Source organism: Hippopotamus amphibius, chromosome 1 (assembly GCF_030028045.1).
Source record: "Hippopotamus amphibius kiboko isolate mHipAmp2 chromosome 1, mHipAmp2.hap2, whole genome shotgun sequence".
NCBI classification, from domain to species: Eukaryota; Metazoa; Chordata; class Mammalia; order Artiodactyla; family Hippopotamidae; genus Hippopotamus; species Hippopotamus amphibius.
The window spans coordinates 232,017,133-232,033,042 of record NC_080186.1 but is presented as its reverse complement, the minus strand read 5'-3'; the positions used below and the strand labels follow the sequence as shown (position 1 = coordinate 232,033,042).

The following is a 15,910-nucleotide window of genomic DNA, read 5'->3' as shown; positions in this document are numbered from 1 at the left end:
AGCTAGTGTTTTCATCCGGCTTTTTGGGGTCGCAGGGAAGAGAGACAGGTTAGGGTCTGTTTCAGTGCAAAGTAAAGGACCTGTGAAGTTTCTCCACTGCAGTGCCTACATGTGGTCTCTGGAGAACGTGGTGACTCACCACCTGGGAGGCATAAAAGTAGCTCCAGTTGGTTGACAGCATGGACAGGGGACCTAGGTACAACTCTTATGTTTACTTTTTGTGCTTCTTCCCTTCTCCCTGTCTCTAACCACATCTTCCTTCTGATTAGTTTCTCTCTCTTCTTGCTTATTTCTGTCTCATTGCTCCTAGTTACTGCTTTGCTCTTTTTCTCTATTTTGATGCCATTCTTCCTGCACTGACACTCTCCATGTATCTTGTACTCAAACTCCCACAGAGGGAAGGTCTGATTAAGATGTACGACACCATCCAGTGTAGATGGTCTTTGGATCAGGGCACGTTCTTGCACCAGCCAGCTGTGGACTGCAGGATGGGTTCAAGTATATAAAGCATGGTGCCCCGGGTGTCAGACACCACCCTGGGAAGGGAAGGTGGCTATGGCTGGATAGGCCCTCTGGCTTCGTATAGCGTGCCTTTTGTGGCCTGTCCAGAACGTTTGGCACTGAGGATAGAAGAATGAATAAGATGTGGCAGCCTGTCCCAGAAGAGCTCCCAGTGTGGTCAGGGAAGCAGATGCTTAAACAAATACTTGCATTTGTGCTGTATGATAATTAATACTAACCTACTGGGAGGGAATGGCTAACTGCTGTAGAATGGTGGTTGGAAGTTCTTTACTGAAGGCATGTGAGATGACAAAAAGTATATTCCTGCCAGGAAATAAATCATCTGCAAAGACAGAGAGACGTGAAATATCTTGGTTCACCTAAGAAGAGAGTATTTTAGTACTGTGAGAAAAGGGCAATGGCTCGCATTTCAGGGGTTCTCGGAAGAGGGTCTAGTATATGATAGCAGTGAGGGTAGACACAATATTAGAAACAGAACTAGGAAAAAATCGTCTCCGAGAAAACAGGGGATGGGAGAGCTACAAGAGGGACAGTCTAACCAATGGTGACTGGTACCACAGTGGGTCCGATGAAGGACCGAGTGACTTCATTGAGAAGGGACCATTGAAGCATCTTGTTTTATAGCAGGTAAATTCTGTAGGTCTAGAAAGAGACTAAACTAGAAACCTAACCTCAGGGGAGAAAGGTTTTTTGAAGCTCTAGGTCAATCACAGATTCATTCTGAGGAACGTTTAGGAACCAAAACAAGCAAGAAACCTCATGTTTTCTAAATAAATAGGAGAGGAGGATAAAGCTACATCTGTAACAGTGTTAAGTTTCTTGTAATTATCTGAATAAAATTTTATTAGGTCTTCAAAGCAGTTTCTCAAAATACGTATGTTTGTTTTGCTAAAAAGTCAAATACGCAAGCTGTTGGTTGAAATGAGAGGTATGGCTCTAGGTAATAGATAGGGCAAGAAAAACTCGCGTATTCGTGTTTAACCACCATGGATTAGAGGCCAACTCATCTCACAGTGATGTTGCAACTATCTGTATAGATTAGTTTGTGTTTTAAAAAAAAAAACAAACACTTTCCTGCTATAGCCATGATACTAATGGGATAAGATGACAAATCACTGCTGTATATATATGCACGCATACATGCACGTCTGATAATAATAAAACCCCTGTTTATGTCTGATCTGTGAAGACTATATGTTAAGGTTATAACAAAACAATAAGTATATAAGAAAAACTTGTTTTTTTTTCCCAGTTTGGTTTTCGTTTCAGACATAAATGAAGCTAAGTACGTATGATTTTTTTTTTTCCTGGCCAAGTAGAACAGAATTTACATTGGTTATAAATTGTATCATTATTTTGTATACCATGAAGAAATTTTAAAACCCTGCCAATTAAATTACAATGACATTTGATTATAAGAGGCATTCAGATTTCAGAGATATTAAAATGTGAGGCACGGGCATGGGAAAGTTTATACCAGTTTAGTGGAGGAGGTGGTGATGGGGCCAGGACCAGGTGCCCCATGGCAGGCTCAGAAGAACTGGGGCTCTGGGAGGACACGCTGAGGGTCCTAGCTGCCTTCCTTAGGCAGGGTAAACTTTTTTTTAAATGTGAAAAAATACACATTTTAGAATTAATGATATATAATTATTACTTATGAAGACATTAGAAAAAACACAGGTTTATATTTGCAGATCAATTTAGGAACAACAAAAATTGTTCTACTGAACAACATCTAAATTACAAACTGAGTCTTAAGTACAGAACTGTAAAAAGATTAAATAACATGAGTAATCATTAAATGTTAAAACTAGGAAGGTCCTTAAAGCTGCCAAAGTTGTTAATAAGTGACCATTCATTTAATGTTTGTTTTCATACCTGTTGCAAGCCAGGCACTGTTAGATGTTGGGTATATAGCCCTGGATGAAACACTGTTCCCTGCCTTTGTAGAGCTTACAGTTGGGGGGGGGGGGGGGGGGGGTGCAGGTTATAGGTTTGCAAATTGCAATGAGCACTTCAAAGCAAAAGTACAGAACTGTGAAAGAGTGGAACTAGAGATTCCTAATAGAGATGGAGAAGGTCTGTAAGGAGTTGAAGAAAAGCCAAAGAGTGGGTAGAAACTGAGGTAAAAAGTAGACAAGCAAGAAAAAGCCTATGCAGAAAATCTGAGCAGGGAAGATGTTAGAGCCCGGTAGTGAAAGAAACAGAAAGGCAGGGGGGAGGAGGGAGGGTTCTGGGTGACTTCAATTGAGGTAAGACTGGATGATGCAGGGCCTCGTAGGCCATAACATTTTGAATTTTAGTCTAAGCCCAGGCGGAAGCCACCAGAGGGCTTCAGTGGGGGAGGTGACCTTGGCTGCTCTGTGAAGCCCGAATTGGAGTAAGATTCAAAGTGAAGAAGCCCCCTTAGGAGTCTGTTGCTAGTTCAGACCACCTAAGTTGGCAACTTGACCTGGGTGTTGTGAATGGAAGATATGTTTTCTTGAAGGTAATTTGTCATATTACCTGAAGTCTTAATTTGTGTACACTTGGACCCAGCAATTCCATTTCAGTGTATTTATTCCAAAGAAATCATCTTAGATGTATGCAAAAGTTGAGCTACTAGTATGTTTATCCTCTGTTATTTATAATAAGAAATTGGTTTGAAAGATTATAGTATTTTCAAACAAGTGGAAAGGAAAAAGGAAAATGATACCAACCTGAAGAAAGCCACATCATCCAGGAAGATTTGTTAAAAAAAAAGGAGAGTCCCTTGTGTGTTTGAGTGGGTACAAGGGAAAAGACTGAAAATACAGAATTGAGAAGAGATACTCATAAAACAAATTTGGGGGAGGAGAGACGTCTAGGACCAGGGAGAAGATAAGCACCTTTGTCAGGAGTGAGCAGCTTCTGGGGTAAAAAGGCACTGCAGTTCCACCGTGTGACTTCTGTTTTGAGAACTAGCCTGGAAACCTAAGCTGTGCTTGCAGCATTGTTACTGGCGGGAAAGTGCTTTTCAGACCAGAGTTGTAAGTGAATTTTTAGTATGCAGTCAGCCCATGAATTTGGGCTGCTTATAAATCTGAGCTTCCCTGGGTAAGTACTGACTGAGCAGGATGGAATTTTGAGAGAACATTTCTCTCTCTCTCCCCCCTCTCCCCCCTCCCCCCGTCCTCCTCCCCCATCCTCTCTTCTTTCCCTCCCCCCTCCTTTTTTGTTTCGTTTTTTCTCCCTCCCTTCCTTAAGCTCTCATCCCTTCCTCTTCCTCTGACCCACCCCTAACATTTACACTTTACCATATATTTAGAGCAGGAAAAACAGCCAGACACTTGTAAGTAAATAAGAAAATCAGCTCCCTCCCTTCCCCCCTTCCATATTGCCTCTTTCTTTTTGATAGTTTTTATACCTGTGTGGGGGGAATATTTTTTTATATGGTCTAAATGCCCCTTTGCCAGTTTCAAATGTTATGTGTTCTTTGCATTACTAAAAAATATCTAGGCCAGTCTCTGGCACAGAAGTATTTAACATACTGGTTTCTAATAGATGCTTAAGTAAAGCTGGTTAACTGTTATTTCCTTTCTAGTGCATATTTAGTTTTAAGTAGGTTTTTGGGGTTGGGTTGTTTTGGGGCTTTTTTGGCTTTGGTTTTGGTTTTTGTTTTTTTTGCTGGTTCTTTGTAAATACTGCTGCTTTATAGTTATGATTAGCTGTAAAATTCCTAGAGGAGTTTGAATTTGACTTTTTGGTAAGCTTGCAGTTATCATCTCTGGTATTTCCTTGAGTATATCCTTTTCCTATCAGTGTAAAAAAAATAATAATAAGTGTTCTGTAGCTTTATAGAATTTCCAAAATAGTTACTTAAGTTAGCTTAGTATTTTTAAAATTGTTACTTCTCCCAGAAGGCAGTTGCTTTAACTCTTTCCTTAGGAACCAGGTTTTTTCCTTTTTTTGATTATCATTTATTTATTTATTTTTGGCTGCGTTGGGTCTTCGTTGCTGCGCATGGGCTTTTCCTCCTTGTGGAGAGTGGGGGCTACTCTTCGTTTCGTTGTGGTGCACGGGCTTCTTATTGCAGTGGCTTCTCTTATTGCGGAGCACAGCTCTAGGCATGCGGGCTTCAGTACTTGTGGCGTGGGCTCAGTACTTGTGGCACACGGACCCAGATGCTCTGCAGCATGTGGGCTCCCCCCAGCCCAGGGCTCAAACCCGTGTCCCCTGCACTGGCAGATTGACTTGCAACCACTGTGCCACCAGGGAAGCCTGAACCAGGTGTTAAAATCCACGCCTATACATAGTGTGTGTTGCTTGTATCCATTTGTGGATATGAGTATATTTTGAAATTAGTGGATATTTTACCTATTAGGCTGTGTAGAATTAGTTCTCAGAAGTTACCAGCTTGCAGGTTATTTTATTATCATAACTCCACAATATATTGTGGAGTAAAGGTCAAAATGTTTGTGACAGGTAATTTTTTACTGTTTATATATGGAGTACCCCAAGTGCTGTATCATGTTCTAAGAAAACAAATTTAATCATTGAAGCTTTGAAAAATATTGTGGGATCATAGAAGACATGGTTAGGTTTCACCTAGCTCATTAAATATTTAGCTTATTTCAGCAAATGAGCACATCCACCAGATTTTATCTATATTGACTTAAATTATTGGAATTCCTGAGATAAATAGTAGTACAATACTCTTCTAAATATTTATCTGTTATATACTTAAGTATGTTAGAATGGTATAATTAGAAACAGTGCAGTTTTCATGAATGTATTTGTTAATGCAGTGCTTAATGTCTTGGGATGCTTTTTATTAACTACCTAGAAACGAAGGTCTGCATTAATATTACTAGTAAGGCTACACCTTCTAAATAAAACCTTTCTTTTTAAAGGCATTATTAAACTCATGTTATCAGGCAACATTCAACACTATCCATGTTATAAATTCAACAATATAGTATGATTCACAATGATATTTTCACATGTTGCTTAAATCATTAGTGGGTTTTCGCAGTTATCTTTTTAGTTACATATCCACTGAAAGTATGAATAGAACCATGTTCTGTTTGTTCTTGAAAATTATTTTTCATATATACATCTCATTCTGTGTATTTCTCCTTCCATTTCAGGCGTGAGATGGAGAATAAAGAAACTCTCAAGGGGCTGCACAAGATGGACGATCGCCCAGAAGAACGAATGATCAGGGAAAAACTGAAGGCAACCTGTATGCCAGCCTGGAAGCACGAATGGCTGGAAAGGAGAAATAGGAGAGGCCCTGTGGTGAGTGACTGTGGGTTACCTGCTATAAGGAAGAAAGCATAGGAGGAAATGGAAAATTAAGCATAAAAAGATCCTCTTGTAAACTTTTTTTTTCCTTCTTCATTTTAAATGCAGTGGTTTTATTTGCTTTGATGTTTTCTAGACAGTTAAACAAAACATAGCTAAAGCTATGCTCATTAAGCAACTTAAACTGTTTAAGAACTAATCCCTTTGGTTGAGTGGGAGAGCTAATGCTTAAAACAACACTGCCCTCTAATGTCAGTATCTAAAATCGTTTAATTAGAGATGTATATTGAAGGACTTTTTCCAATTTTATTTTGATGTTTTATCTCTAAGGTAGGATCTAAGGATCTTAATTCCAAATCTTCTAAAATCATGTATGACAACATTTTAGAAAATATACTATGTATTGTCAACATTTAGTTGATAAAGCCTAAATGACTGAGATCTGTGTGGGTAAAAATAGTGTTACATGTATGGCTTAAAGTAATAATAAAAGTTGATATACTGTCTGCTGTATTTGTATAATAGTGCATAATAAAATCACTGAGTTCATGTCTTAGTTTTATGTTCACATTTACTTATTTTTTTTACATTTTAAGTAATAAAAATATTGGAATTTTAATTTAGGTGGTAAAACCAATCCCTGTGAAAGGAGATGGGTCTGAAATGAATAACTTGGCAGCTGAGTCTCAAGGAGAAGGCCAGGCGAGTGCTGCTTCCTCAGCTCCCAAAGGCCGACGCAGTCCTTCCCCTGGCAGCTCCCCATCAGGCCGCACAGTGAAATCTGAATCTCCAGGAGTAAGGAGAAAAAGAGTTTCCCCCGTGCCTGTAAGTTAATGCTTTAGCAAATATGTTAAGTTTCTGCAATTTTTAAACTTATTTATAACACAGAAAAGATTGGCTAGCCATCTGTTAGAGCAACAATTCCCAAAGGATGGCCCACAGACCCCCGCTTGGGGGGAACCTGCCCTGAGATGCTTTCTGTGGATCCGTCAGGTCAAAACTAATGTGTGATAAAACTGAGATGGTGTTTGCCTCTTTCACTGCATTGACATTTACAATGGTGGGTAAAACTGCTGGTGAATGTGCCTGAATTAAAGCTATGACAGTAGAAACTGTATTCTTCACTTGGGTATTTGGCACACATTTCCTGTAAGAAGAGTTAAGACTCACTTCAAGGACAACAAATGATATGTTTCTTTACTAGTAGTAAAATTTGAGATTTCAGGCAAAAATTAAGAGTTTTGGGAAACATATCCACCACTGTAAGCTTGATAGCGTCTCAATAATTAGACTTTTCTAATAGGCCAACGATATTATCAAATGTTAGTTTTTTGGTTTTGGGGTTTTTTTTTTTGGTATATTGCGAAATGAAATGTATGAACTTTTGGAAGATCTGCATAACTTAGTGAACCAGAATTTTCCATATGACCAATGCATGATGAAACGAAATCATTCTTTAGTAAATGATCCATTCCAAGTGTATAAAATAAGCCATTTGGATTTTAAGGTAAAGTAGGAAAAATGTGTTTATGTGGTTTCAAGTTCCACGTTACAGCCCCCTTTAAGAAACTACTCCTTTGATGTAGGCTCAAAGAAGAATATTCATTATTATTTGAAAAGGATTTTCCAAATACATATGTGTGAGGCCAGATTTTCTTCATATACTTGAACCAGAACAGCATCTCACAGCATATTAAATGCAGAAGCATAGATGAGAATGTAGGTGTTTTCTGTATTGAGCAGACATCAAAGAGACTTATAAAAAGATAGGTGCTAACCCTCTGAGAGAGAGAAAGACGTCTACTGGCAGAAATGCAAGTTAAACTTTCTAACCTTGAAGAGCAAATGAGTGAATGGCAAAATGATTGAGCTATAGTGACCACAAGGGGGAAATTTGGTTTTCCACACATCTGAGGTTGTTAAAGCATATAAATACTTCAAAAAGTAAATTTTAAGTAAACCTTTTACAGTAAAGCCCAAGATTCTCAACAGTATTTATTGGCTGTATGTGGACACATGTTTAAATTAGCTATTTTCTTAAAAACTCAAAACAGGAACAGTCATTTATTAGCTCATGAATCTACAAATTGGGCAGGGCTTAGCAGGAGTGGCTTCTGTCTGCTCCCTGTGGCATCTGCAGAACTTGGAATATCCAAGACTACTTCTTCACTCACATGTCTGCTCAGACAGTTAGGGGCCGGTGGCATCTCTTTCTCACACTATGGAAATCAGGTTGCAACAAGTGTTTCAAGCTAGGAAAGCACATGGAACAGATTCTCTCTCACAGCCCTCAGAAGGAACCAGCCCTTCCAGCACCTTGATCTTGGACTTCAAGCCTCTGGAACTCTGAGAGAATAAAGTTCTGTTAAGCCAAAAAAAAAAAAAAAAAGTGATTCAAGACCGCAAATCCCAGCATGGATGCTCTTATCAGGTTATCAAGCCACCACCTGCATCATGTTTATTAATGCCTTATTTCCCAAAGCTAGTTACACGCCCAAATCCAGAATCAGTGTGGTAGGGGACTACAGGAGGGTGTAAATGCTGGGAGGTGTGGTTCACGGAGACCATCAAAGTAAAAGCCTACCACGAGTAAATACAGAATTGTCTCCCTTCCCCTACACCCACTGCGGGATATGTGCTAGACAAAGTTATTAATCCTCACTCTTTATGATAGCTACCTAGCATTTCATTATTTGGATAAATCATGGCTTATTTGATGAACTACATAGTAGTGGATATTTATTTATTTTAATATTTACTTATTTGGTTGCGCCAGGTCTTAGTTGCAGCAGGCAGGCTCCTTAGTTGTGGCATGCATGTGGGATCTAGTTCCCTGACCAGGGATCGAACCCAGGCCCCCTGCACTAGGAGCACAGAGTCTTAACCACTGCACCACCAAGGAAGTCCCCTAATGGATGTTTATATTCCTTCTTAACTTCCACTACTAAAAACAATGCTGCAAAGATACTTTCTATGCATACATCATTTTGCACATCTGTGAGCATATCCATAGTCTGAATACTTAGCAAGTCCAGTAGCACATGTTTGTGTACTTGTTTTTGGTTTCGTTTTACTTTTTTTTAGTAATTGCCTATTTAAAAAATAATGGTTTTATTAAGATATAATTCATATAATTTAGAGTTCACCTGTTTAAATTGTACAGTTCATTGAATTTTGGTATGTTCACATAGTTGTAGCCATCACTACAATACATGTTAAAACATTTTCACCACCCCAACAAGAAACCCCAGGCGAATTAGCAGTCCCTCCCCAGCCCTAGGCAACCACTTATCTACTTTCTGACTATATAATTTGCCTATTCTGGACATTTTATATAAATGGAATCATATAATATGTTTGGTCTTTTGCGACTGGCTTTTTGCACTTAGCCTCATGTTTTTAAGGTTCATCCATGGTATGACTCCATTCATTTTTAACTGTAGAATATTATTCTGTTGTATAGATGTACATATTTGTTTATTCACTCATCAGCTGATGGACATTTGGTTTTCCACTTCTGGCTATTATGAATGATGCTACTGTGACCATTTCTGTACGAATTTTTGTGTGGACATATCTTTTCATTTTTCTTGGGTATATTCCTAGGAGTAGCATTGCTGGATCATTTGTTTCACAAAGCAGAATTCCTAGTTTACATTCCCACCAGCACTGTATGATGCGTCCAACTGCTTCATTTTCTTGCCAGCTTTTATTACCTTTTAACTATTTAGTTAGGCATCAAAAAGAACCTAGAATTTCCACCGGGCGTTGATGGAAAGACAAGTTCTAGGGGAATCAGTGAAGTGAAGTGGGAGTGACATATATCATCTTCACCAAAGGAGAGTTTTCATCAGCCTCCAGTGAGATGCCAGTCTGGGAGAGTCACTTGCCACTAGTTCTCTACAGAGTGTACCATGGGGGAAATTCCGTGGAGCTGTTTGTAAATTACCAATCACAAAAGAGCATTTAGTAATCCCTTAAGTGGAAGCCAGGAAATTGGATGCTTAATTTTTATCACTAGAAACAAGTCATTTTACCTGCTTATAAGGCAAATTTTCTGTGCTTTTTATTTTGTTTTACATAATACTTTTCAAAGAAGTCAAATACTTATACAGTAATTCGTAAAATTACTACATGGTTGTCTCTCTCAGCCAGAGATAGTTATAGGGATGACAGATTTTAGAATTTACTCATAACGAGTATGTCAGACAAATGCATTTGCAAAACATATTTTGTCCCATCATGTTATATATTGAGGCATTTTTTTCGGAATATAAAAAATGGTGTCTGGTATGACCTTTTTTAGGTAATTTTTTTTCTCATGGAGAAGTGAGCAATTCACCTAACTTTTTAAATGTTGTGAAGTTTCAGAGCGGGAGAATCACACCACCTCGAAGAGCCCCTTCACCAGATGGCTTCTCACCGTACAGCCCCGAGGAAACAAACCGCCGTGTAAACAAAGTGATGCGGGCCAGGCTGTACTTACTGCAGCAAATAGGACCCAACTCCTTCCTGATTGGAGGAGACAGCCCAGACAACAAATACCGGGTCTTTATCGGGCCTCAGGTAGGAATTATCACCATTTTACATTTTATTAGGATCTGGTACTAATTCTATACACTGTAACATTCTTAAGTTTAGGTCAGTTGTGTAACTCTCTTTAGTAAACTAAAGAGAATTCAGTTATATTTTGGGAACTAATAAACACTTTAATGTGTTTATGAAGGGTTTTACTATGGCTTACTATGAAATACTATACATACTTCAGAATACAAATTTGGTCTTTTTAATAAACCAAAAATAAGAGATTAATTCATGGAGATAGCTGTGGGCTTTTCTTGCATGTCCTTATATGTCTTATTATATAAGGGTCATGAAGCAAGTTATAGAAAGCTTAGTATAATAAACCTGGAAATATTTGAAAAGCGATCAGCTTAGGAGTTCTGATAGAACACAGATTTATTAAACTATAGACTTGGTGTGTTGTGTTTTAACTCTTTAGAACTGCAGCTGTGGGCGTGGAACATTCTGTATTCATCTGCTGTTTGTTATGCTCCGGGTGTTTCAGCTGGAACCTTCAGACCCAATGCTGTGGAGGAAAACTTTAAAGAATTTTGAGGTGATATTTTAATAAATGCGTTACAGTAAAACTGTCAACAAACGTTTATGATATTCCTGAAATTTTTCCATGACTTTAAATTTAAATAGACGGTTCTCATTTTAAAGGTGTGAAGGTATGTAAGGATTACTTGTTGTTTGTAAATAGTTGTTATAATCTATTGACTACTTAGTTTTCTCTTCCAGACTGAGAAAAAGTAAACACTGACCTGCTGTAAAAATACTGTCCTTAGTAAGCTACATGTATTCTTATTTTTGAAGCTCTTAAATTGGCTTTGTGAAAGACTTATAAAATAAAAGGCAAATAATTCAACCTCTAGAACTCTTCATATGTATATTATGGCACAAATGTCATTGTTACTATCTTTTTTCAATGTCAGGTTGAGAGTTTGTTCCAGAAATATCACAGTAGGCGTAGCTCAAGGATCAAAGCTCCATCTCGTAACACCATCCAGAAGTTTGTTTCACGCATGTCAAATTCTCATACATTGTCATCATCTAGCACTTCTACATCTAGTTCAGAAAACAGGTTAGTACTTCTAAGGAATTAAAAGCATTAATCCAGTGTTACTTTTTAATTTTAGGGATAATTTATATATATATACTTGTTAAGTTGCTCTAAAATGATTTAACTATTGAATCATGGTTTTCAAGGTAAAACAAGGGTGAAAAATATTAAAGATCATCTAAGTATATATATTTGGATATTTTATCCTGAAAACTACAGTGTTGAAAATAACACCTTAAATATTAGAATGTAATAAATGTCAAATTTTTTACAAGAAAAATCATGTGGCAGGTATAAAATAAGTGGCTACGGTTTATCAATCATTACTTTGTGCCAAGCACCTAATATGTTGTCTCATTAGGTAGGTTTTATCACATAAGCAGGCTCTTCTAAACAAAGAGACTATAATCAGTTGTAATTAAGAGATACAGTAGCTGTTAATCATAGTTGTTAATTAAAATCTGCAGTGCTTCTCAAACTTTTCCATTGCCTAGTTGCTGATAAGAATAAACTCATAACTGTGAAGGATCTGAGATGTAGTCCAGTATGACAGGTGTGAAAGAATTAAGTAGTGTCATAAAAAGTCATGTCAATTTTCTTTCTTTTTAAGATTTTTTTGTTGGCTTTAATGAAAAAATGAGGTTCTTAAAAATTACTCCGGAAAGGAGTGCTGCTTCTTTTAGGAGGGCATCTCTTAGGTGTTCCCAGGAACCTCAGTCTGAGAAGCACTGGTCTAAGCAATTGTCTCATTCTCATCGCATCAATATGTTAAATATTGTAACTACTTCAGAATTCATGAGGAATAGAAAGCAGTGATATCAGGACAAGGGCATGATGAAGTAAAGAAGTGAGAGAGAAGTTTTTTCATCTGTGAAAAAAGTAAATGAATTTTCTTACTTTTTTACCAAATGAATTGATTTTATTTTTTAACAACTTTTATTGAGATAAAGTTGACATACAATAAAGTACATACATTAAAGTGTACAATTTGATATTTTTTTCTTTTTAGTAATGTATATATGGCAATCCCAGTCTCCCATGAATTTATTTTAGAATGAGAGTTTTATGAGTTTTGGGGACTTCAGATTTTCTAGTTTACATGGTCCAGTGTTATGTAAGTAAAGCCAGAAGAGGTCATTTGAACAAAGGCAGAACTGGACCCCGAGTATCCTGATTTCTAGTTCGTGCTCTTTCTCTTACCGTTAATTTCTTCTAAATAAATGAAAAAATTAGCTTTACTTCTCAAGTCTCCTTACCCAAACTTATTCTAGAGCTTTTCTCCTTTTGATTGATATTTCTTTAGCTTTTTATTTTGGAAAAAAATAATAAATGCTTAAAACCAGGTGGCCATAGTTAAAATAGAAAGTGTCTCTCTCTAAGATGAAAAAAGTACCCTCTAAATATGGGCTGTCCATAATTTGGGGGCTTTTATTGACTCATTTGGATTTATTGTATCGGGGGGGGGGGAGCCAAAGAAGTTGTAATCTTACTAAGATTATACTGTGCAGGTAAGTAAGTTAATGTTTCATGTAATCACAGATTTTTACATCTAAAATATTTTAAGACTAAAATAAATAAAAAACTTTATCTGGAGATCTTATTGCATTATAATAATTTTAAATGGTGTATAAGAAACAATGAAAAACAGAATTGGGGCAAATTGAATATGCTTATAAAAAATAATTAACAAAACCTTACCAACAAAGTAAAAGCTGCAAACAGAAACCTATGTACGGTCCAGTGCATAAACGGGCAAAGGGCATGAAGAGAATTTTCACAGAAGAAGAATTTCAAGGGGCTGACAAACATATGAAAACCGTTCAGGCAATCTAATCACTAAGGAAATGCTCAGTAGATCCTTTGTAATGAGACAATTAAAATTCTTGAAAGATACGCTTTACTGTATGTAAAGTGGTATAGCCTTTCTGGAAAAAACTAATGTGACTTTTTAAAACATTTATAGTCATTGATCCAGTAAATGTATTTTTTTAAGAAATAATTTTAATCTGAGAAATGTACAAGACATATATAAGGCTGTTTCTCACAGTGCTATGGTGAAAAATTGGGAACAACTTCAATATCCAGCAAATGAATGGTTAAAATATACCCATATTATGAATATTTCATGCAGCCATTAAAATTATGCTTTTGAAGAATATTGAGTGGCATGAAATAAAATCCAGGTTATAATACTATTTGTCATGCATGAACCCATTTTTTTATATATAAAAGGTACTATAGGTGCATAAATATTGAAATTAATAAAAAATTAATGGTTATTAATGGGTGGTGTTATGACAGGTGACATTTTTATACTCGAAATACTTTGTGCTTTGAGGGTCACTGGGTCTCTGTCACAACTACTCAGCTCTGCCCTTGGAGCTGCAGTAGTCATAGACAATATGTGACTGAATGGGTGTGGCTGTGTTCCTTTAAAACTTTATTTACAAAAGCTGGCCACGGACTAATTTGATCCCCCTTTAGTTTGTTAATCCCTGCTCTCTACTCAGGTGATTTTACTTCTGAAAAAATTGCTAGAAAGAAAATCGTTGCAATGTCAAAAAAGAGGGCACAAAGATGTTTCCAGTGTTTTCTTAAAATGTGGAAACAAATGTCCAGCAAAAAGTGGATGCTTAAGAAGTTAGGATCTACCTACTCAGTTAAAAATTATGCCACCGTTTGAAGAGTTTGATGACAAGTAGAATTTTTATGATAAATTTCTTAAGAATATGAGATTGTACATGTATATAGATAAATGATCTGAATAATGTTTACAAAATATGTACTTGGAAAAAAGATAGGCAGAAGACACTCCAGAATGGAATTAAGTAATAAGTTGCACTTGCAATTTGACTAAATTGTGGAACTTTACTTTTCCTGTATTTAAGTCTTTTGAATAAGCTAATTTTGGTGTATTTAAAAAATTAGTTGATCTTGGGTCATCTTTTCCATTAGTATTTTTATTATAGATTGTTGTATAAATCATTTCTGCAGTGTTTTCGTTAGTTTTTGTCATTAATACATACTTTTTTTGGGGGGGGGGCGGAATACATACATATTTTGACAGCTTTTCCCCTACTCGTCGTAGCTCCATAATTATGAAAAGAGATAGACGGGACAGATAACTGGAAGGGAGAAAGACTAGTAAGTGTGCTATAGCTCAGGAATCACACATTGTGACATTGATGACATATTTGTTCAGCTTTCAGGGAAGTTTTTTTGGGAACTGTTATTTGCTGTCAGTCACTCAGACCTGTATTTTTAAGAATTATAGCTTAAGGTGGTAGAAGTGTAATAGTGAGCCCAGGGGAAAGCCTGAGATTAGTAGAAACTCGAATTTGTAGGAGTAAGTAGGTTATGGGATATTCTTCTCAAATTAAAGCCTAATGATAGATCTGCCACAAACTGCTTTATGATCTTGGGCATTGATCACTGATCATATGATCTTATTTATAATATCCCAGAATCTTGTCTTTATGTTGTAATGGAAATGTTGTTATTGATTTTAAAAGCTACTCATTACATCATGAAGTTTCAAACAAAAATTTGTAAAAATAGCAGCAAAACCCCTCCCTCCAGTCTGGGCTGCACACAAAATAACTACCATTAACAATTTAATACATCTTTTAAAATTATATAAAGCAAGAAATATAAAACTCTCCTCTACATTCTATGGTTACGCAGACACACACACAGCCCAGTACTTCTCTCATCTTTACTATTTTTAAACAAATATAGTCATGACATATATTTTGATCTGCAACTTGCTTTTTAAATTAAAAAAATTTTTTTACCTTATATATCAAGAACATTTTCCTCAGTACAAAAATACACACTACTTTCTATAGCTACATAAGATTGTATGAATAAGACAGTTATGCCATTGCCATAATTAATAGGCATTTAGTACACCTCTAATTTTTTGTTTGCCTGTTAAATGCAATAAATTTCCTATTTTTTTGTTAACATAAAATATTTCTGAAGGATAGCATTCAAGAAAGAGGTTTCTTTAGGTCATGTTTATGTACATTTAGTGTTTTGGTTTTTTAAGCTCTTTATTGGAGTATAATTGCTTTACACTCTTGTACCAGCTTTTGAGGTACACCAAAGTGAATCAGCTGTATTTATACACATATCCCCATATCCCCTCCTTCCCGTGACTCCCCCCCACCCTCCCTGTCCCAGCCCTCTAAGGCATCACCCATCATAGAGTTGATCTCCCTTTGTTATACAGCATGGATATGTACGTTTAGTGTTTTAAAAAATACTAGCAGATGGACCTAGAGACTGTCATACAGAGTGAAGTGAGTCTGAAAAACAAATATCGTATATTAACACGTATATGCAGAATATAGAAAAATGATACAAATCAACCAGTTTGCAAGGCAGAAATAGAGACACAGATGTAGAGAAAAAAATACTAGCAAATTCCTTCCTAAAAATTTCAGGGTTTGTTTTTTTTGTTTGTTTTTTTTTTTTTTTTTACTGCCACTAGTA

General features: G+C 36.6%; 1 protein-coding gene across 4 annotated transcripts in view; it reads left to right on the top strand.

The window, feature by feature from the left end:
* Positions 1-15,910, top strand: part of MAP3K1 (mitogen-activated protein kinase kinase kinase 1) — a 71,436-nt gene that overhangs the window by 36,035 nt on the left and 19,491 nt on the right. For all 4 annotated transcript variants that reach the window (XR_009054844.1, XM_057743303.1, XM_057743321.1 and 1 more), the window contains exons 2-6: positions 5,631-5,781; positions 6,412-6,612; positions 10,153-10,353; positions 10,790-10,906; positions 11,286-11,434. Coding sequence is in view for 3 of the 4 variants with exons in the window: in XM_057743303.1 (XP_057599286.1) it covers positions 5,631-5,781; positions 6,412-6,612; positions 10,153-10,353; positions 10,790-10,906; positions 11,286-11,434 (819 nt within the window). In the remaining variant the exon portion in view is untranslated. The remainder of the gene's footprint in view (positions 1-5,630; positions 5,782-6,411; positions 6,613-10,152; positions 10,354-10,789; positions 10,907-11,285; positions 11,435-15,910) is intronic.